The sequence below is a fragment of the Panthera tigris genome, chromosome F2, assembly GCF_018350195.1.
Source record: "Panthera tigris isolate Pti1 chromosome F2, P.tigris_Pti1_mat1.1, whole genome shotgun sequence".
Classification (NCBI taxonomy): Eukaryota; Metazoa; Chordata; class Mammalia; order Carnivora; family Felidae; genus Panthera; species Panthera tigris.
Genome location: NC_056676.1, coordinates 34,677,998 through 34,700,918, shown reverse-complemented (window position 1 = coordinate 34,700,918; position 22,921 = coordinate 34,677,998). Strand labels below are relative to the sequence as shown.

Here is a 22,921-nt window from a genome sequence, read left to right as displayed (position 1 = left end):
ACGCCCCACTTACAGCAATTGATAGATCATCTAAGCAGAAAATCAACAAGGAAACACTGGACCAGATGGACTTAACAGATATATTCAGAAAATTTCATCCTAAAGCAGCACAGGGGACATTCTCCAGAATAAATCCCATACTAGGTCACATATCAACCCTCAACAAGTATAAAAAGATTGAGATCATACCATGTATCTTTTCAGACCACAATGCAATGAAACTTGAAATCAACCACAAGAAAAAATTTGGAAAAATCACAAATACATGGACGTTAAACAACATGCTACTAAAGAATGGGTGACCCAGGAAATTAAAGAAGAAATTTAAAATACATGTTAACAAACGAAAATGAAAACACGAGTCCAAAACCTCTGTGATGCAGCAAAAGCAGCCAGAAGAGGGAAGTATATAGCAATACAGATCCACTTCAAGAAGCAAGAAAAATCTCAAATAAACAACCTAACATTACACCTAAAGGAGCTAGAAAAAGAACAATAAATGAAGCCTAAAGTCAGCAGAAAGGAAATAATAAAGATTGGAGGAGAAATCAATGATATAGGAACTAAACAAAAAACTACAACAACAACAAAAAAAACAAATCAATGAAACCAGATGCTGGTTCTTTGAAAAAATTAATAAAATTTATAAACCTCTACCCAGAAAGGACCCAAATCACAAATAAGAGAGGAGAAATAACAACCAACACTACAGAAATACACACAATTATAACAAAATATTATGAAAAATTTCACAGGAGAAGAACACAGGTAGAATAAAGTAGACAATCTGGAAGAAATGGATACATTCCTAGAAACATATACACTACCAAAACTGAAGCAAGAAGAAATAGAAAACTTGAACAGATCGATAAACAGAAAAAAATTGAATCACAATAAAAAATCTCCCAACAAATAAAAGTCCAAGGCCAGATGGCTTCCCAGAAGAATTCTATCAAACATTTAATAAGTTAATACCTATTCTTCTCAAACTGTTCCAAGAAACAGAAATGTAAGGAAAACTTCCAAACTTATTCTATGCGGCCAACATTGCCCTGATTCCAAAACCAAAGACTCCACTAAAAAAGAGAACTACAGGTCAATATCCTTGATGAATATGGATGCAAAACTTCTCAATTAAATACCAACAAATTGAATCCAACTGTCCGTTAAAGAATCATTCATCATGATCAAGTGCAACTTATTCCTGGGCTGTAAGGGTGGTTCAATATTCATAAAACAATCAACATGATACATCACATTAATAAAAGAAAGGTAAGAACCATATGATCCTCTCAATAGATGCAGAAAAAGCATTTGACAAAGTACAACATCCATTCATGATAAAATATCCACAAAGTAGGGACAGAGAGAACATATGTCAATGTCATAAAAGCTATATGCAAAAAACCCACAGCCAATATCATCCTCAATGGGGAAAAAACTGAGAGCTTTTCCTCTACAGTCAGAACAAGACAAAGATGTCCACTTTCACCATTGTTATTTAACATAGTACTGGAAGTCCTAGCCTCCGCAATCAGACAACAAAAAAGAATTAAAAGGTATCCATCCAAATCAGCAAGAAAGAACCCAAACTTTCACTATTTGCAAATGACGTGATACTCTATATGAAAACCCAAAAGACCCCACCAAAAATTGCTAGAATTGATACATGAATTCAGAAAAGTCACAAGATACAAAATCAACATACATAAATCTATTGCATTTCTATACACTAATAACGAAGAAGCAGAAAGAGAAATAAAGGAATCAACTCCTTTTACAACTTCACCAAAACCCATAAGATACCTAGGAATAAATCTCACCAAAGAGGTAAAATATCTGTACTCTAAAAACAATATAACACTAATGAAAGGAATTGAAGATGACACAAAGAAATGGAATAATATTCCATGTTCATGGAGTGGAACAACAAATATTGCCAAAATGTCTATACTATTGGAAGCAATACACACATTTAATGCAACCTGTATCAAAATACCAACAGCATTTTTCACAGAGCTAGAACTAACTATCCTAAAATGTTATGGAACCACGAAAGACCCTAAATAGCCAAAGTAATCTTGAAAAAGGAAAGCAAAGCTGGAGGCATCACAATTCCACACTTCAAGTTATATTATGAAGCTGTAGTCCTCAAAACAGTATGGTACTGGCACAAAAACAGACACATAAATCAATGGAACAGAATTGAAAACCAGAAATAGACCCACTATTATATGGTTAACTAATCTTTGACAAAGCAGGAAAGAATATCCAATGGGAAAAAGAATGTCTCTTCAACCAATGGTGTTGGGCAAACTGGACATCAACAGGCAAAATAATGCAATTGGACTATTTTCTTATAACATACACAAAAATAAATTCAAAATAGATGAAAGACCTAAATGTGAGATGGGAAACCAAAAAAATCCTAGGGGATAACACAGGTAGTAACCACTTTGACACCAGCCATAGCAACTTACTAGATACATCTCCTGAGGCAAGGGAAACAAAAGCAAGAATAAACTATTGGACCTTTATCAAGATAAAAAAAACTTCTGCACAGTAAAGGAAATCATCAAATAAAGCTAAAAGAAAACTTTCAGAATGGGAGAATATATTTGCAAATGACATATCTGATAAAGGGTTAGTATCCAAAATATATAAAGAACTTATAAAACTCAACACACAAAATATTAATAATCCAGTTAAAAATGGACAGAAGACATAAATAGACATTTTTCCAAAGAAGACATATAGATGGCTAACAGACACTTGAAAAGATGCTTAACATCATTCATCATCAAATGCAAATCAAAACTACAATGAATTGTTACCTCACACCTGTCACAATGGCTAAAATGAACAACATAGGAAACAACAGGTGTTGGCAAGGATGCAAAGAAAGGGGAACTTTCTACACTGTTGGTGGAAATGCAAACTAGTGCAGCCACTCTAAAAAGAATATGGAGGTTCTCAAAGAGTTAAAAATAGAACTACCCTCCAATACAGCAATTACACTACTAGGTATTTACCCAAAGGATACAAACATCATGATTTGAAGGGGCACATGCACCCTGATGTTTATAGCAGCATTATCAACAATAGGAAAATTATGGAAAGAGCCCAAGAGTCCATCAACTGATGAATGGATAAAGAAGATGTGGTAAAAAAATATATATATAATGGAATATATGTCCATCAAAAAGAATGAAATTTTGCCATTTGCAACAACATGGATGGACCTAGAGTATTATGCTAAGTGAAATAAATCAGAGAAAGACAAAAGCTGTATGATCTCATTCAGATGAGTTTAAGAAACAAAACTGATGAACATAAGGGGGAAAAATAGAGAGAGGCAAACCAGGAAACAGACACAACTATAGAGAACAAATTGAGGGTTACTGGAGGGGAGGTGGTTGAAGGATGGGTTAAATAGTGATGGGTATTAAGGAGGGCATGTGTTATGATGAGCACTGGGTGTTGTATGTAAGTGATGAATCACTAAATTCTACATCTGAAACTAATATTATACTATACATGAACTAACTAGAATTTAAATAAAACTTTAAGAAAAACCACATAAGTTTTCCTATGCAGCTCAAACCTGTGTTGTTCAAGGATCAACTGTACTTATGTTTATTGGATTATTATAAAAGTCTGTGATAAAGGATTCAGATGAACATCCAGATGGAACAAATGCATTGGGCAAGATATATGGTAAGGGGTACAAGGCTTCCATACCCTCTCCAGTCACAGCATTTAATCAGCACCACCACATGTTAACCAACCCAGAAGCTCCCTAAACCCCATGATTCTGGGTTTTTATGGAAGCTTCATTACATAGTCATGACTGATTAAATCACTGGCCATCAACAATTGATTCAAACTCTAGCCCCTCCCAGGAGGTCATGGGGTGTGACTGAAAGTTTGAACTTTTTAAACACGTGGTTGGTCTTCCTTCAAAACCAATCCCTTGGTGGCCTCAACTACCACCTCATTAACATAACAACAGACACCTTTATCACCCTATCATTTAGGAAATTTCAACAGTTTTAGGAGCTCCCTGCCAGAAACCAGACCAAATATATATTTCTTATTATAAAATACAACATCACAGAGGGTTATTGACATTTGGATAGAACAATGTGCAGGATTTTACTGCACACTACACTGTTTACAATGCCTAGTTCCTACCCATTTATTATAAGTGTCATCTCCTAGTCCACGTTTATATGCCCCTGGGAGAGGTACTGCCTCAGGTAGAGAATCTTGCTCTAGACAGTTGAAGATAAGAGCATGCACTTTGGGTAAAATAACATTAATAAGTACACCCTGAATTACAAGCTTCCAAGGTGTTCACAGCCTATAAAATAAATGCAAGATTCGGTCTATCTCTGCCTACCTTTTCTGCCACCACTGGATTGACAGTGCAAATTGTGGTCATTTGAACAGCAGAAACTGTTCAAAATAAAAATTGATTTCATTCCTGATAAATGTTTGTGAAATCGCAGCTTGGTTAATTTCCTTTATCTATCATAAACCATATTTTCAAAGTTCTTTTTGTCTCCTTTCTTATCCACACTTTAATTCCTTAAAAATAAAAATTGCCTAACTCTTCATATTTTCATTTTATGTCAAAAAATACGGTTATGTCTAATATGTCAACATATTATTATGTATTAGTAAAACACCCTCACTAAGAAAAAGAAAGATAATATATTTTGAAATGAAAATAGTTATAATGAAGAACTAGCCATTATCAATAGACTCTAAAAGCCTTAACCTTGTCTAGGAGCTGCCTTAAAATAATTTGTATTGTCTCTATCAACTTCTAATACTCCATTAATTTAATGTACTTTACCTTAACCTGAAGCAATAAGAAACAATTATTAAATGTCATTTTTTTGTATTTTTATTGATGACTATAATTTTAATGGCATAATATTCATCCTTTTTATTATAAAAGCATAAAATTAAAAGATACAGTTTGGGAAAATTAGGCAAAATTAATCACCTGTATGTTAAGGAGTTTCCACCAGATGATTTCTGACTTAACTTTCTGTTCTACAATCCTCTGACTCTATAATATTGTGTCTACGGGGAAATGATGAATGCTAGATAGTCAACTTAAAAATGAACTTTGGGCTGGGGGTGCCTGCGTGGCTCAGTCTGTTAGGCATCCAACTTGGGCTCAGGTCATGATCTCACAGTTCATGTGTTTGAGCCCCACGTCAGGCTCTGTGCTGACAGCTCAGTGCCTGGAGCCTGCTTCAGATTCTGTGTCTCCCTCTCTCTCTGCCCCTCCCCCACTTGTGCTCTGTCTGTCTGTCTGTCTCTCTCTCAAAAATAAATATTTTTTAAAAAATTTTTAAATGAACTTTAGGCTAAAACCTATTTATGAGTTATAATCTCCATAAGTGTAAAAACTATATAGTTAGTATAACTACATCCATATTTGAGACTAAATGGCTATATATTAGTAATATTAATCACTAATAAATATTAAACTCTATATCTCAGTCACAAAGCTAATTGTCTGATTAACACCATTCTTATACAAATGCACAAATGCATATGCATCATAACTTTGTGTCTTATATTTCCAATTCAGACATGTTTAAAGGTTTTTGCCTGAAATTACAAGAATTGGTCACATAATAAAATGCAGTTGCAAACATGTAGCCTCATGTTTGTTTGTTTGTCTGAAACTTAGGAGAACATATATTTCCTTTTAAACCATATTACTCTGTTTATAACCAAGTAAATTTAACTTTAAACAAAAGAGCTGACTGATCATAAAGTACTTTGATAAGGAAAACAATCTTCAAAGCATACAGTTCAGGAAGAAAATCGGAACGTCAAACCAACAGTTGCTTTAAAAAAAAGTTTAAAAATTATTAGCTCTCTAGACAATACTAAAAAAATAAATAAATAAAAATTACACACTATAAATATGTACCTATCCTCTTAATCAACACAGGTAGAAAACCCATATATGTATATATTTTTAGGCATGAAGAAGATAGTTATTTCTACTGATCATAAGAGTGTAATTCAGTTCAAAACATTGACCTCTATGACAAATGTCTAGGGGTAGGAAGCAATAAGGTAAATCTCCTGCCCTTATGGAACATATATAGTCTACTAGAGATAAAAAATCCTACATCTAAGAATTTAGATGTTACATCAAAGTGACATCACCCTCTTTGTTACTAAATTTTCTTTTACTTGTGATAAAAAAAATTCCAGAATAATATACCAACATACTGTATTTATTCTCAGAGAAGAAATATCAGACAGACACCAAGTGACTGACCACATGCATATGGAGAGCAGCTACCACACACTGGGGCTTGCTTTTTGTACAAAGTTTATAGACACGCAGGCACAAGGTATAAAATCCAGTAACAAGAGCTCTCATATGCCCAGTAGGGGACAGGAGCAGCTTCAACAACTGGGATTGAGTACAGGATAGAGGCACATGGGAAGTGGTGGAGAGTAGCAGCCTCCCCTCCATCTTCCCATCCTGGGCCAAAGGAAGCACAACTATAAGGAAGATATATAAATATAGACAGAGGTAGAGGTAGAGGTAGAAATAGAGAGAGAGAGAGAGAGAGAGAGAGAGAGAGAGAGAGGGAGAGATAGAGATAGAGATAGAGATAGAGATAGAGATAGAGATAGAGATAGAGATAGAGATAGAGATATGTAGCTATATATCTATAATCAAACCCTTGGTAGGTTTCATGTATAAAAATTTCAATCCTTGAGTCATTTAATTCTCAGCCTTTCTTTTTTTATTCTAGGGGAAGAATATTTCATTGGTCATTTTTAACATCTAGCAGATAAAGAATAAATAAATATGAAGGAATACATTTTTCTTATATCTCTTCCCAATTTGTTAAAATCAATTAAAAGCTTTGTAATTCTGAAAGAATTCAGTGTATATATTTCTGATAAACTCCATAAAGAAATCTCATTAGGAAAAAGGACCTGAATTGCCATGCCATCATTAATTTTTTGTAATTTATTTTCTTATTCTAAAAAAATATTCATTTTCATATCTATGGTTGTATTTGTAATCCTATATTCTTTTTCTAAACCTAAACCCAAAACATATATACAGGTATGCTAAAACATGCCCTCTCCCAGACCCCTGGTGTGTACCAGTTCCTCAAAAGAAAATATCAAAAAAACTCTGGGGATTTGGTATCTAAGAGAAGGCACAGTAAATGTGGGATTTAATAGAAGGAAGTCAGGCAGGACAACCAGACTGGGCTTAGAGAAGCTTATTGTCTGATGAGAGAATACTACTTAGGAGAGATTATCAAACCTGAAAGATGAAAGCTGATAATATTTATGTAAAATGGATACTTTGGCCGACCTACATCTAGATGATTTACTCTCTTACTATGATCACCCAAAGTGGGGGGTGGGGGGTAGGTCTAGAAACATGTTTGGTTTTCTGTTTTTTGTTTTTTATGTCTGGGCTAAAAAAGCAAAAAAGGAAAATGAAAGGAAAGAAAAAAAAAAGTTCGGCTCCAAAGCCTTAAATAGCTTTAGGTTTTTATGTGTTAGAAAAGAGATCAGTATATAAGACAAGCTCAACAGTTAAAAACTTGGATGAGCCTTTTTGAATACCAATAATAATTTAAAACATAACATTTATATAGCTTTCACTTTGTGCCAGGCCTTGTTTATGTTACATATATTACTTCATTTAATTGTCCTAATAACTCTGTAAAATAGGTACCATTATTATCTCCATTTTAAAATGAGAAAACTGAGGTAAAGAGAAATTAAGTCACCAATCCAAGGTGGCACAGCCAGTAAGTAGCTGAGCCAGGATTCAAACCAGGTGACCTGACTCTGGAGTACATGCATTTGATTCTTCATCCTGTGCTGAAAGGAACTGAGAGTTAGGAGGAGGCATAAGTGCATGGAGAAAAAAAAAAATCATTCTTGGGAGAAATCCAAGGAATATAAAAAAAAGCATGTCCTCCTCCCTTTCCCTTAAAAAGAAGAAATGGGAAGATCAGTGAAGGTCTCTAAATAATTTGGAATCAAAAATACAAAAAAATAAAGAAACACCAGAAACAACAAGTATTGGTGAGGGTGTGGAGAAAAAATAACTCTCTTGCACTGGTGCAGCCACTCCAGAAAACAGTATGGAATTTCCTCAAAAAGTTAAAAATAGGACTACCCTATAATCCAAGAATTGTACTACTGGGTATTGACCCCAAAATTACAAAACACGAATTCAAACAAATACATGCAACCCTATGCTTATTGCAGCATTATTTACAATGCCCAAACTATGGAAGCAACTCAGGTGTCCATTGATAGACAAATGGATAAAGGAAACATGATATATAAATACAATGGAATAATATTCAGCCATCAAAAAGAATGAAATCTTGCCATCTGCAACAACATAGATGGAGCTAGAGAGTAGAATGCTAAGCGAAATAGATCAGAAAAAGACAAATACAACATGATCTCACTAATATGTGGAATTTAAGAAACAAAACAAATAAGCAAAGGGGAAAAAGGAGAGAGAGAAAAACCTAGAAACAAACTCTTAACTATAGAGAAGAAACTGATGGTTACCAGAGGGGAAGTGGGTGGGAGCATGGGGCAAATAGGTGATGGGGATTAAGGAGTGCACTTATCATAATGAAATTAATTAATTAACAACAGGATGTGACTTAGATTTTTTTTAAGTTTATTTATTTTGAGAGAGAGAGAAACAGAATCCCAAGCAAGCTCAGGGCTGTCAGTGCAGAGTCTGACACAGGGCTCAATCTCGAGAACCTTGATGGGACTCCATCTCAAGAACCTTAAGATCATGACCTGAGCAGAAATCAAGAGTTGGATGCTTAAACAACTGAGCCACCCAGGCATAGATATTTTAAAATAGAGAGATAAAGTCTGTACAGTTGTTGGGGCATTTTCTCAGCAGTCCCATTAAAGCTGAGGCAAGGTCCTCTCTTAGTAAAGTGGGAGAGTGGATGGACACAGACTGATATGTAGAAAATAACTAGTTTTATAATTTCAATAATCCAACTTGGGAAAAGGAATTGACAAGACAATAAATTTTCAAAAACTACATCTTCAGAGATGCCTGGGTGGCTCAGTCAGTTAAGTATATGACTCCTGAACTCAGCTCAGATCATGATCTCGAAGCTTGTGAGTTTGAGCTTCTACATCGGGCTCTGCACTGATGGTGTGGAACCTGCTTGGGATTCTGTTTCTCCTTCTCTCTGCCTCTCCTTCACTCATGCTGTCTCTCCTTCCCCCTCTCTCTCAAAATAAATAAATAAACATCAATTTTTTTAAATAAATAAATAAAAATAAAAATTATATCATCAAGTATCACATACCTTAGGAATCCTCAGCTTTGAGCCCTAATATTTCCTAGTTCTTTGGCTCCAGTATATTTCAATGAGGCATTTCCTGGGCACTGCTAAAGCACTGATTTCACTCTGGATTTGTGTTTTCAACCATTTAAAGCTTTCTTCCCTTATGACTGTTTTTTAAATACTAAAAAGGGCCCAGGTAAGGATGAATTATGTTTGTTTCACACCCAATTGTTTCCTTAAAATATAGCATATATTCTGCCCCTTCAATCTAAAGAAATAACCTCCAGGTTTCAAATGTTTTTATCTATGTGGTAAATCAAGTACCTATGAGTCAACATTGGTTTATTACAACACTTTATTCATAAAACAAACATGTTTTTATTCATTTGAATGATAGAAAAAGAAACATATGAATAACTTACCTAGATTGTAGTCCTCTCATATGGCACAATGCATTCAACTGACCATAATCAATGTACTTAGACATTTTCAACTCTGAAAAAAAAAATCAATTAAAAATTTGGGTAATTTTCTATAATCTTAGTAATAAAGATTGTATATAGAGTTTAATTACAAATAGTAAAAGAATTCATCAACCATGGAAGTGAAGTATTATCAGTCTTTGATATATAAGCAGCATTGAATAAGGTGATTAAAACAAGAATGTAATGGTTTTCATTGATGTCAAATCTGGTCTGACATTGTGTATTTTTCTGGAGTTTATAGGTGTCATATATGTTTCTCCTCTATAAGTAAACCTTTCAGAATCCCCATCCTATACCTTGAGAATGTGAACTGACAATGACATGACAATTCAAAGAGTTTTCCTGAGGTCCCTGTCACTGTCTCTGTCTCTGTCCCTGTGTCTCTCTCTCTCTGGAATACTACTAGTTTTTATTCAGTCCTATGCAGGCCCCCATCTTTGGCTAGCCCCATTTCAGAGCACCTTCCAATATCTGGATTCAGTTTGCAATTTCTTCTGAAGTTAATATGTAAGCAAATCACACAATATCCCTTAAGAGCAGAAAGGTAGTCATAGACAAGAAGCAAGCTAATTGTAATTCTCCTTCAGTGCCAGAAATAACTGACATCCTTCAAAGGACATGAAAAGGAAGATAGAGTATTGAGTGCAATGAGCATCATTAAAATGATGGGCACTCACATCCTACGTCCTCTCCTTTTTCCAGGAGAATGCATGCTGTTAGAAATGCTGCAAAACAGAAAGCAGTAATAAATAAACAACATGCACATTATGTCTTCCCTTAGGGCAAAGGTATTGAGAAAATCAGCAGCTTAATGCATTTCTAAACTTCTTGAAATGTAACTATTAACCACATTCTGATAAGGAAGAAATAGAATTTGACATGTCCAAATTTATCAATTTTAATTTCAAATTACTGAATCATAAAATTTGACAGTTTTGTTTAAGACTTTTGTGATCTAAAATTAACCATCAATAATATATAGCAGTTTCTAAATATGAAATTTAAATAAAAGAAATTTAAACAGAAAACTGGCTGCTATTCATATAAATAAATCATTACTATTTAATAAATTTGAAAATACTAATTACATGATTTAGGTATTTTCTTACCTATATTACTCAGTTAAGCCTTAAGAATCAAAAAAATCACCTAATTTCACTTTAGCAACATATGGAATACTTATTTTAAATGAGCCAAGTTATAGCTAGATTTTATCAAAACTACTTTTAAGTATATTCATATTTCTGACATAGATTATTAAATAAAATCTTAATTATAGTAGTTTTTAGACTGATAGATTTAAGAAAAGATTTCTATGGGGGCACCTGGGTGGCTCAGTTGGTTAAGCATCTGACTCCTGATTTCAGCTCAGGTCATGATCTGATGATGGTCATGAGACCAAGGCCACATCGGCTCTCCACTGGGTATGGAGCCTACTTCAGATTCTCTCTCTCTCTGCCCTTCCCCTGCTCTCTCTCTCTCCCTCAATGGAAAAAAAAAAAAGATAGAGACTTCTATGAAGTATTAGTTTAGTCCAGTTTAAAAATCGGATCAGAAATAGCCATGGTGACTGGTATAGACAGGAAAAGGGGGTAGTTGCCATAGAGATTTTTTTTTAACGTTTATTTATTTTTGAGACAGAGAGAGACAGAGCATGAACAGGGGAGGGGCAGAGAGAGAGGGAGACACAGAATCTGAAACAGGCTCCAGGCTCTCAGCTGTCAGCACAGAACCCGACGCGGGGCTCGAACTCATGGACCATGAGATCATGACCTGAGCCGAAGTCAGACGCTTAACCAACTGAGCCACCCAGGCACCCCACCATAGAGATTTTTAAAACAGGTCAAGGGTTGAGAAATTTTGGCTTAAAAGGGGGATTTTTAAAAGTAAATATTTTCATCCTTCAGCTTAAGTACCTTACAAAGAATATCACAGGATGGATATTATAAAACTAAGAAGTGCTAACAAAGAATAGAAAAATGGAGAAATCAACTGGCCTGAGAAAAGCTACAGCACTTGAGGGTAAGGCTTTGCACTAAAGTTGGCACAGCAAGTAAACTCAAAACTACAATAGCCTATATAGTAAGTACTCACAGCCTAGAAGGACACTTCACAATTCATCAAAAAATTTCTTCTTTGCTGATTCTTATTTCCAAGAGGTATTTGTCACAAGGGACTTTACAAAAAGGGTTTTGAACAATATAATGGATCTTGTCTTTGAAGCAGTTTTGTGAAAAAGAAAAGGCCAATAGATTTCAACATGAAATTGTAACTTTGTAAAGACCGGAAGTTGAGCTTTTCAGATGATCAAATTTAATACCAGGATAAAGCCTAAGGAGTTCAGAAGGTACTAGGTTTACATCTGTTTTCCAGTCTTGTTTTCCCTCATGAATATGTCTTAGTTGGGCTTCTCACAGAAGTAGAGTGGGCTTCACCTTATAATGGGGGTAAAATCATGGATTTTGAGCACAGTTTGTTTGAAAGAAGATTAAAAGCTGATATAAAAGGGTGATTACAAAGTAAATTCTAAGCTAGAAACAAAGAACAAGAAATCCATGACGCAATCAAAAAGCCAATTTTCTTTACTGATATAATGCTCACTATATATTATTGAAATAGAGAAACTAAAATCCAGTGTTTTATCTGAGTGATACATTGGTGATCATTTGTTTTTATGTGTTAATGTCCTTAAGGGGTAGATATGTATTTCCATATTCGTGCAGTATAGTGAGTTATGTAAGCTTATGTGGGGGTTATAAAGATTTGCTAAAAATGGGTCTGGTGAGTGTTAAAATAAAATTAAACCATTTTTCCCCAATAAAGTTTCCCTTAAAAGGTAAATACCCCTTGCAAAAAGCTAAGAAGAAGCAATAAAATAAGTGAAGCCTTAAAAATATGTAAATGCAAAACTACTATATACTAGGAGACTAGACTTATCGGAGTGGCTACTGGGCAACATAAAAGAGATGAACAGCAGGGACAAAGAGAAAATGTGACAATGACCAAGTGGAAATGCCAGAGTATGGCTAGCTAGAAAACAGAAAGCTAGGACTTCTTCAAAAGTACTGGCAGGATACACTCTAATCCAATGATAAGGAGAACTTTGCTTAATGCAATATTCAGAGCACAAAGAAGGTCAGCAGCAATAGCAACAGAAACATTAATGGTAAGAATAAATAAAGGATTCATCAGACACTATAAGCATGATTAATTCTTTCTATACACACTTGGATAAGTGATCCAGTTCTACATTTTTACGTTAGTCTAAATGTGTGTAATAATAGGGAATTAAACATACCTACATTGATGATTAATAGAGTATTTATTTGTTTCCTTTGAACTAATTTTTGTATATAAAACCCATGATATATATGGAATGTAGGGCTGGACAAAGATTCCACATACACTCATTTTTTTTAAGAATTAGATTGTTATGGTGGTAGGATGACAAATGTTAGGTGGCAATCAACACAAAGGCAGTTTGTCTCAGTCACTGAAGAGAAATAGAGGCCAAATCAACTGCATAAGGAATACAGTCAATGATACTGTAATAGAGATGTAAATGGACAGAGGGTAGCTACACTTGTGGTGAACACAGCATAATGTATAAAGTTGTCAAATCACTAAGTTGTACACCTAAGAAATTATAACTAAACAGGCTGTTAAGGAAGAAGAGAAAGATAACATTATGACAAAATTTCCATTAGAAATAGTAAAAATGACAATATTTAAGAAAATATAATCACAGAACATAAAGGCTAACATTAAAATAGAGGAAAAAAAAGAGAAAGTGATAAATGAATATAGAAAGCAGACACCATATGTGGAAATTTTTCCTGAACAAGAAAACATAAAGAATGGTATAGGGAAAAAAATGTTCCCAGACATAACATAAGAACATTGTTCTCATATATAAGACCTGAATATGAAGAACTAAATACCATGACCCAGAAAGGGAAAGAGAAAACATAATACATGATTTACAAAGATAACAGATATTCTAGATTCTACTGGTTGAATAAATTAATGTAACTATGTTTTGAAGATAAGCTATTATTTTAGCCCCCAGCCAAAACTCAGTTTGACTTTAATCTTCTTCACAGCAAAGTCCTGGCAAACAGTAAGACAAATGAAGGGGGACAGGAAATATAAATAAATATGTAAATATATAAATATATATAAAGTGAATTTTATTATTATATATTATATTATTTATATTATTTATTATTTTTATATTATTTATAATATATTTTTATATAATAAAATATATAATTGTAATTAAATTATATATATTCATTATAATATTATATATTATTATATATAATGAGTTTTATTTTCCAATAAATATAAAAGTAAGAAATAAATATAAGACCTCAAAGAATATAAAGTATCATAATCCCTCTTTGAAAAATACAATGTGATAAACATGCACCTGAAACTTAAATAATATGGACACTATACTAATAAAGGGTAGGTAAATTCTGTAAACCTTAACACAAATAATAGATTCTGCATAGATTCTAATGAAAAGGGTATAAAAAGTAATAGTAATAATTTGGAAATTTCAGCAGAGAAGTGAAAGCATAAAATATATTTGTGCAGACCTCCTCACATAGCAGATAATTACTATTTACAACTTAAAGAATATTTTAAAATAATGGGGCCCTGATAATAATATTTGAAAGTGGGGCTCTGGGACATCTCAGTCAGTTAAGCATCCAACTCTTGGATCAGGTCTTGATCTCACAGTTCACGTGTTCAAGCCTGCATTGGGCTCTGTGTTGACAGCATGGAGTCAGCTTGGGATTCTCTGTCTCCCTCTATCTCTGCCCTTCCCCTACTCGCACACTATCTCTCTCTCTCAAAATAAATTAAACAATAAACGTTAAAAATAATAATAATATTTGAAGGTATGAATGTAACTAGTCAAAGACTTAAAAATTAATATTCTTACTAATCAAATCATGATGTGAAGTGGGAAATTTTTCTCACTTTATACTAGGTTGTGAATATTCATTATCTAACATTGATAAATCAAGAAACAGAGATTTAGGTATGGAATCTATTAAATATTTTTGTGTTCCAAATTATATGGCAGTAAAATTCATAAAGCAAAAATTTCAGGAATAAATGGAGACAAAATAATCTCAATAGTAACTTTCTTTCCTTCTTACCTACAAATGAAGTAAAAAGTAAATTCAAAAGATCTGGGTCTTTGAAGGGAAAAAATAAATGACTGGCTTATCTTAACAAGGAAAATATGTAATAAGTACTCAAGGTCAGAAATGAAATTGGGAATAACTATAAACATCATTATAAAGAAAATCAAGAGTATTTTTTACAGCTATATACCAAAATAATTTTTAAAAATTACTGATTTTTCAGGAAAATGCATATTACCTAAATTGACCATAGAAGGGAGAGAAAATTTAAATAATCAGTTGCCTTGAAAGAAATGGAGAATAATCTTATAGCAGTTTTTCTCTGCCATCCCCCTACATGCACACAAATAAAATATAATCATAGATTATTTCTATCAAATCTTTATATAAGAAATAATTCTAGTGCTAGTGAAGTGTTTCAGAACACAGAGAAGAGCTTCCAAATTTCTTTGATGAAACAAGCAAAACACTGATACCCAAATGTGACAATTAGAGCATGAAAAAGAAAACCAGAGACTGATTTCTTTTACAAATAAAAATAATTATTATAGAGGCAGCCAGGTGGCTCAGTTGGTTAAGCCTTGGACTCTAGATGATTTCAGCTCAGATCATATCTCACAATCTGTGATATCGAGCCCCACATTGGGCTCCATGCTGACAGCACAGAGCCTGCTTGGGATTCTCTCTCTCTCCCTCTCTCTCTCTGTCACTCCCCTGATCACACAAACACATAATCTCTGTCTCTCTCAAAATAAATAAGCAGTTTTAAAAAATGAATATTATCAGTATATGGTGCCCAGAAACATACTAACAGAGTATTATCACACAACAAAGTTAGATTTATCCAAGTAATTCAAAGAAATTTCAATGACAAAATATAACCATATAATTTACAAGTCAGAATTTAAAAAATCATAATCTCCACAGATACAGAATAAATTTTCAATAAAACTCAGTATTGTTCTTAAATAATTTAATTTTTAAAAAGCTTCTTTTCTTAACTTGATGAATATATCAAACCAAAAGAAAGAATCATGTTTAATGTTGGAGCTAGAAGCAATAGCATAAGTTGCTATTATGCTTAATACCATAAGATAAAAATATCCATCAGTACTGCAAATTTTTGGAAGTACAAAACTACACAATTTGATGAAAGAAATACACAAATGATGAGAAGTAAGAAAAAAAGAGAGACAAAATCACTGCTTGCAAAATGTTATAATTATACAGGTAGAAAACAGAATCAAATAGACTGTAAACCCATCAGCATAGTCACTAAAACAGTAAAGAAAGTAAACATTCAAAGAAAATACAGTATATATTCAATACTTCCTTCTTGTCTCTAAACAATTGTGTCTTAAAACAACTGGAATAGTATAAGAAGGTAGGCATCAATGACAGCTGTAAGTGGGAGTTGAAAGGTAGGATGTCACAACAGCCAAAAACAAGATGTGGAGGGCACCCATGTGTGGGGGTGGGCCTGTGCTGAGTACTGGAGTTCAAGGGGAGTGAGGAGAGCAATATGAAGTGGGAAAGGAAGGGGATCTGTCAGTGCTGAGTGTTAGACCCTTAGTGGGGATTAGATGGCAGTGAATATGGAAGATTATTAGCTACATAAAGGAAACTGATCAAAGGTATTGTTAATAGGAGCAAAGTTTCTTGCTTCAGAGAAGGGAATTACAAGTATAGAAAGCTAGAACATTAGAATGAAGCCTATAGTGTTGCACTGCAATTGGAATAAATTGGTGTAAACTCATGCTTTTCAATAAATTGATATGCAAATAAACATAAATATAAATTTTTATTCCTAGGATCTTTCCTCTAAGAGGACTTGGGAACAATAACACCCTAACATCAATGAACATACATAGCACCCAGATCTTGACTTCTAAATATAGTTCTGCATTAAAATGAACCAGGGCTTGTTGGGAAAATGGCTGATTCTAGGGCTCAGATAGGGAGCAAGAAAATGGTTAGACTAACTTGAAGGCATTTCCAGTGGACTGTGAACAAGATGGACACCAGACTATATAATGATAATAACTCATCAGGAGCCTTTGAACAAACTAGGAAATTATAATTTTACATTTATTTAATATTTTATGAAAACTGGATATTTCCATACTTTCAAAATACCTCTTCACAAAATACTTATTAATTACAAAAGGAAAAAGTAAATTTACTGCAAAGAAGATCTCCATATAACCACCCTAATCAATTGTTTAAAATGAAATCATCCACCCAATAAGATGGAAAGAGAACACAGTATCACTTCTATGACATTTCCACCAAAGATATCCTACTTGAATCTAATCATGAGGAAAGATCAGAGAAACCAAACTGAAGTATATTCTACTAAATAACTGATTTGTAATCTCCCAGCAATGAAAGGCAAGGAAAATGGAGAATGTTCCAGACTAAATACAGAAGACAAGACAATGAAATGCAACATGAGATTTTGAATTGGATCCTTTTACTATAAAAATCATTATCAGAACAATTGGCTAAATTCAAATGGGAGGGGGCTAAGAATTAGATTACAGTAATTTATCTGTGTTAATGTTTTTACTTTGATGGATATATTGTGATTATGTAATAAGTAATTCCTTATTTTTAAAGAAATACATGCTAAAATTTTTAAGGCAAATTGAGTGTCAAATGGCTCTGAAAAAATAAGTTTCGTTATATTAAACTTACAAAATTTCCATAAGATTGCACTTTCAAATTTTTTAAATTTTACTTTTAAAAATTTAATAGCTTTTTCATATGATGACTTTTATACTTAGAAAATATAATGAGGAAAAGACATCATTCATAATAGCAAAGGAAAAGAAGATAAAATGCCAGAAATAAATTTTATTGAATGGCATAAAAAAACATTTGCAAAAATTGGAAGTAGGGATGAACTGAATATTGTAAAAAGTTCTTTTTTTAAATATTTATTTATTTATTTATTTTGAGAGAGAGAGAGTGAGAGTAAGGGGAAGGGCAGAAACAGAGCAGAGAGATTCCGAAGAAGGCTCCACGGAGCCCAATGCGGGGCTCAGTCTCATGAACCATGAGATCATGACCTGTCAAGAGCCTGATGCTTAACAAACTGAGCCACTCAGGCACCCCTTACAAGTTCTTAAGTAGGAATATTCAATATCATAAAGACATCAATTCTTCATAAATGAATCTTTAACACATTTCCAAATAAAATACCCACATGTTTATTTGCTGAAAAAGCCCAAATATTTCTAAAGGTCATATACAAAAACAAACATAAAAGGCTACAAGTCTTTTAAAAAAGAGTAATCAGTGAAGGTTAATCTTACCAGATACTGAAGTATATTATAATGCTTCAGAATTATAACAATTCAATACAAATGCATAAATACATAAGAAATAAGTGGAAAAAGTAAATAATAGTTTCCAGAAATACATCCAGAATGCATATGAAAATTCAGCATATAATAAAAACTGGCATTTCAAATTAGTAAGAAAAAGATAGATTACTCAACAAATAGTGTTAGAATTGATTGGTCATTTGGAAAAACATTAAGTTGTAGCCATACACCACTATTCTAAAGTAAAACTATTGGAAAATAAATTCCAGATGCACCAAATATTTAACAACCTTAATATTAAAAATAAAACTACATAATAAAAGAAAGCAAGCAAAAATTATTTTTAAATTTTGGCATGAAGAATAGCATTCTAAGAAAGAATCAATAACAGAGGACAAAAACTGTCCAAGCAATCTAAAATATTTGTATAACACAAAAATCATAAACATGAAAAAAATACAAGCTGAGAAAAATACCTGCAAATTACATGCCAAAGGGCTAACTTATTTTATACACAAAGATTTCTTTCAAATAAAAGGAAAAATAAATCTCAATGAATGGGCAAGGGACATATAAGTAGACTGTTCACATAAATACAAATGACCACAAATATATGAAAAGATTCTAAATCTCACTCATAAAGAAATGCAAACTTACAGAGTAAATAAAACTATCTCCAACTAATTTATTGGCAGAATATTTGTTCTATAATGCATGATGTTAGTATAAATACTGTGAAATAGAAACTTGCATATGCTGATGGTACGAGTAGAAATTAGTACAAACTCTTTGAAGGCAACTTGTTAATAGTTATCAAAATTTAAAATGCACACATCCTTTGGCCTTGCATTGCTATTAATACACATGCTTGCCAACTCAAGAAGGTAGTACAGGATGTTTATCTGATTTTAACAGCAAAACTAACTAGAAAAAAATTCCCACTGTATTATTAGAGAGAATCCAGCTGTCAGGAGACTGAAACCACACCAGTAATTTCAATAGAAAAAACAATGATACAAAGAACTATTAGTCAAATATCAAAGAATTGAAGAGACAAAAAGGGAGCCACAAATATGCAGAAAGCATCTACCACCACTCTTTTTGCTGATGAAGCAAAGGGAAGAGGTTAATTACTAAAACTTGGAAGCTGGAAGCAGTGGCCCTAAGAAGCAGTGCTTCTGAGACAGTGTACCAGCAGCTGGTGCTGGATTGTTGAGGGGGTGTGATGAAGCTATTTCTGGCAACACTGGGAAAATTGCAAATGAAATTATCTGCTGCTGGAACAAACAGCCGCTGCTTGGGTGAAAAAGATACACTCACAAGGAGAAGCAAACCAGAAACAAAACAAAAGGAGGGGCCCCTTGGTAGGTCAGTCAGTTAAGTGTCTGAGTCTTGGTCATGATCTCATGGTTTTTGAGTTCCAGCCCTATGTGGGGCTTTGTGCTGACAGTGCAGAGCCTGCTTGGGATTCTCTCTCTCTCTCCCTCTCCTCTATATGCCCCTCCCCTGCTTGCTCTCTGTATCTCTCTCAAAATAAATAAACTTAAAAAAAAGAAAAGAAAACAAAAGGATAAACATATCCTTAACTTTGCTCCTGCCTTCCAATCTCCCTCTAACAGGTGCTATTGACAGATTCTAACAGGAAGCCAGCTGGCTTCTTGAAAAAAACTGGTTTGCAGAGCCCCAGCCCAGCATTATAAAGCAGAATATATAGAAGGGTGGAGTTGAAGATGAGACACAATATATTAAATAGCACATCCATTAGCAGTATTTTGGTGTATTCAAATAATGAAATATAATTATAGCCACTAAAATTAATAAGGTACATATCTACATATTGACATGAAAGGCCTTCATAATATATGACACTAATAAGTAAAAAAAAAAGTGGGATATAGGGTAATAAAAATGCTCTACCATATGCATTAAAATAATATAAAAATATATAAATATTAAAAATATATACATGTATATATAATGTTTACATATATATGTAAAATATATAAACATTAAAAATATATACAAGGAAAATGTTTTTCATGACAGTTACTTTTGAGGATAAAATTAGGAGTATGGGTTGGGGGAAGACTCAACTTTTCAATAATTTTTTGTGCCTGATGCATATGTTATTACATAATAACTTTTAAAAGACACCTACTCACCAAAATTCCCACAAATTGTGTAATATTTGTTCACCTTTCTTCTTTTATCACCTGCATGCTAGGCATTAGAGATACAAAGACACATGAAGGGTAACCACTTATCTCCAGATATTTATCTAATAAGAACCATAAACGTAAGGCACATTTTTATGATTTTCCAGATCAGAGACATGGAAGACATTACTTCATACTGGAGAAGCCAGGAGAGTCTTTGCAGAGATTCAAGTCACTGACACTGGAATGATAAGAATAAATAGAGCAAGATAGATGGGAACTCCAAGAGGAAACATGAGCTAAGGCATAAAAGTATGGTGAGGAGCATGATGTTATAACTCAAGGAATAATTTTCTCCCAGCATAGGAACTCTCCAGCTCTGTTCTACAGAGACCATATAAAGGTAGAGTGTTAACTAGATTGCTAGGTAACATTGTTTGTGGTAACAATGATCCCTGACTGAGGAGTTGCATATGAACCAAGAGAAAGTATAGATGATATACAAATACCTAATGGGGAGCCACTGAAATGGACTTTCCTGACCAAAGTGACTCTTTTTTTATCATTATAAATTTTTTATTGACATACAGGTGACCCAGTTTGGAGATTCCTCAAAAAATTAAAAATAGAAATAGCATAGATACAGTAATTGCACTATGGGTATTTATTCAAAAAAAAACAAAAACATGAATTCAACAAGATATAGGAACCCCTATGTTTACTGCAGTATTATTTGTAATGGCCAAGATATGGAAACTACAATGACTCTTGTGACTGAGAAGTTCCTTGCAGAAAACTTAGCAACAGTGTCTATGGGATTTTTTATAAGAGATTTTGGTTTCTGCAGGGTATGACACTTTTAAGCCAGGACAATTCCACAGCTGCCCTATGTGATTCTCATTACCTTGAACCTGAACTATGCTGAGGGTAAAGAGGATTGTGCTGCTGCTTAGGCAGCTGTGAAAAACACTGGCACAGAAGGGGAACACCTGACACTGCCCTTCTGGAAGATTACGATTCTCTCCTACCCTTTGGAGCACATATGCCAAATATGGTCATCTGAATGCTTCACTGAACCTAGGAACTCCTCCTGTCCCCCTGAACAGTATTGCAGATAGGTTTTAAGAATGTCAATCAAAGCATTTTAGCTGTAATGGAGAGTTATATCAATGGAAATGTTAAGTCTAGAACATGAGAGATAGACTTTAGCAAAAGCGTGAAATTTTTAAATGCCAGAGACTGAAGAAAATGGATTGTAATCTAAGTTTTGGAAGAAAGTACAACCCTGACAGCTTTTGTGTGGAGAGTTAACATGATCAAATTCCTTTTCAAAACATCATATTTTTAAAAAGGAATCTGGTCCATACTATATGTCAGAAGGAACTCCAGAGATCAGTTCAGTGAAAAGTGATAGAGGACCAATCTAGGTGGCGGAGGGCAAAAGAGGACTAATGCAGGAGGTATGTCTGAGATAGACTGCCTAGAACAAAGCAGTAGCCTGAGATGTGAGGGACAATATAGTGTGGCAGCTAGCGGAGACCTGATTTGCAATGCATTGCAGTTTACTTCACGGTCTCCTGCCTGAACCCCCAGTCACGATTTGCGCTCAAGTTTAGGTTGCCATTACTTAATTTCTAAAGGTCACTCAAGATTTTCTGACAAAAGGTACAAGTACATTGACATTGTTATAACAGCGGTAAGAAAAAATAATAATAAATGCTTGTTTTTTCAAAAAGACATACATCGTTTCTCCTTTGGGATTAAAAAAAGCAACTTCACTGAAAAATAAAGTTGAGTAAATAATTTTCTAATACTTCTTTTCCTAAATTACCAAGTAGCATTTTCCACAGGGACTATTATGGATTATACACACACAGAGACATATATAAACATTCAACCATCTTTCCCACCTTTTATTCCTTCTTGGAATATCCATTCTCATCATTTAGCTCTGTTTTTCAACCTTGTCTTCTTGTATACATTACACTACACAGTCTGCTTCTCTATCTTCTCCACTGACAGGCCACCCTTTTTCTTACTGCACTCCTAGGATTTGAATGCTTTAAAACTTTAAAATGGAGCAATAGTCACTTTTCCAGATAAATATATGTCTTGAAACTCCTTTCATCTTTAGTTTAGCCACTATAAAACTAAGAATCTCTCAAATTACAGGAAATGCCCTTGAAATGTTAGGAATGATGACATGGTTTTTTCAGGTTTTCTGTAAATGTACATCGTAAAATGGAAAAAAAAGCAAGGAAAATATTCACTTAGGAGTACTATCTTGTTTCTAAATTCCTTGAAGTGTCTCTAGTCTTCTCTTGAGTGCCATTTTTTTCCTTCTACATCCTCCTATGTTGAAACAAGCAAGATGTACTTACAAATATCTTGTGAACCTGAAATGCTTTTGTTACTGGAACAAAAACAATT

General features: G+C 33.7%; 1 protein-coding gene across 5 annotated transcripts in view; it reads right to left on the bottom strand.

The window, feature by feature from the left end:
* The window catches only part of CNBD1 (cyclic nucleotide binding domain containing 1), a 460,555-nt gene that overhangs the window by 432,015 nt on the left and 5,619 nt on the right, over positions 1-22,921 (bottom strand). For 4 of the 5 annotated variants that reach the window (XR_006212925.1, XM_042973091.1, XM_015538490.2 and 1 more), the window contains exon 2: positions 9,782-9,854. Coding sequence is in view for 3 of the 5 variants with exons in the window: in XM_042973091.1 (XP_042829025.1) it covers positions 9,782-9,854 (73 nt within the window). In the remaining 2 variants the exon portion in view is untranslated. Of the gene's footprint in view, positions 1-9,781; positions 9,858-22,921 lie in introns of those variants that run through there. The other variant, XM_042973093.1, reaches the window with a different exon arrangement.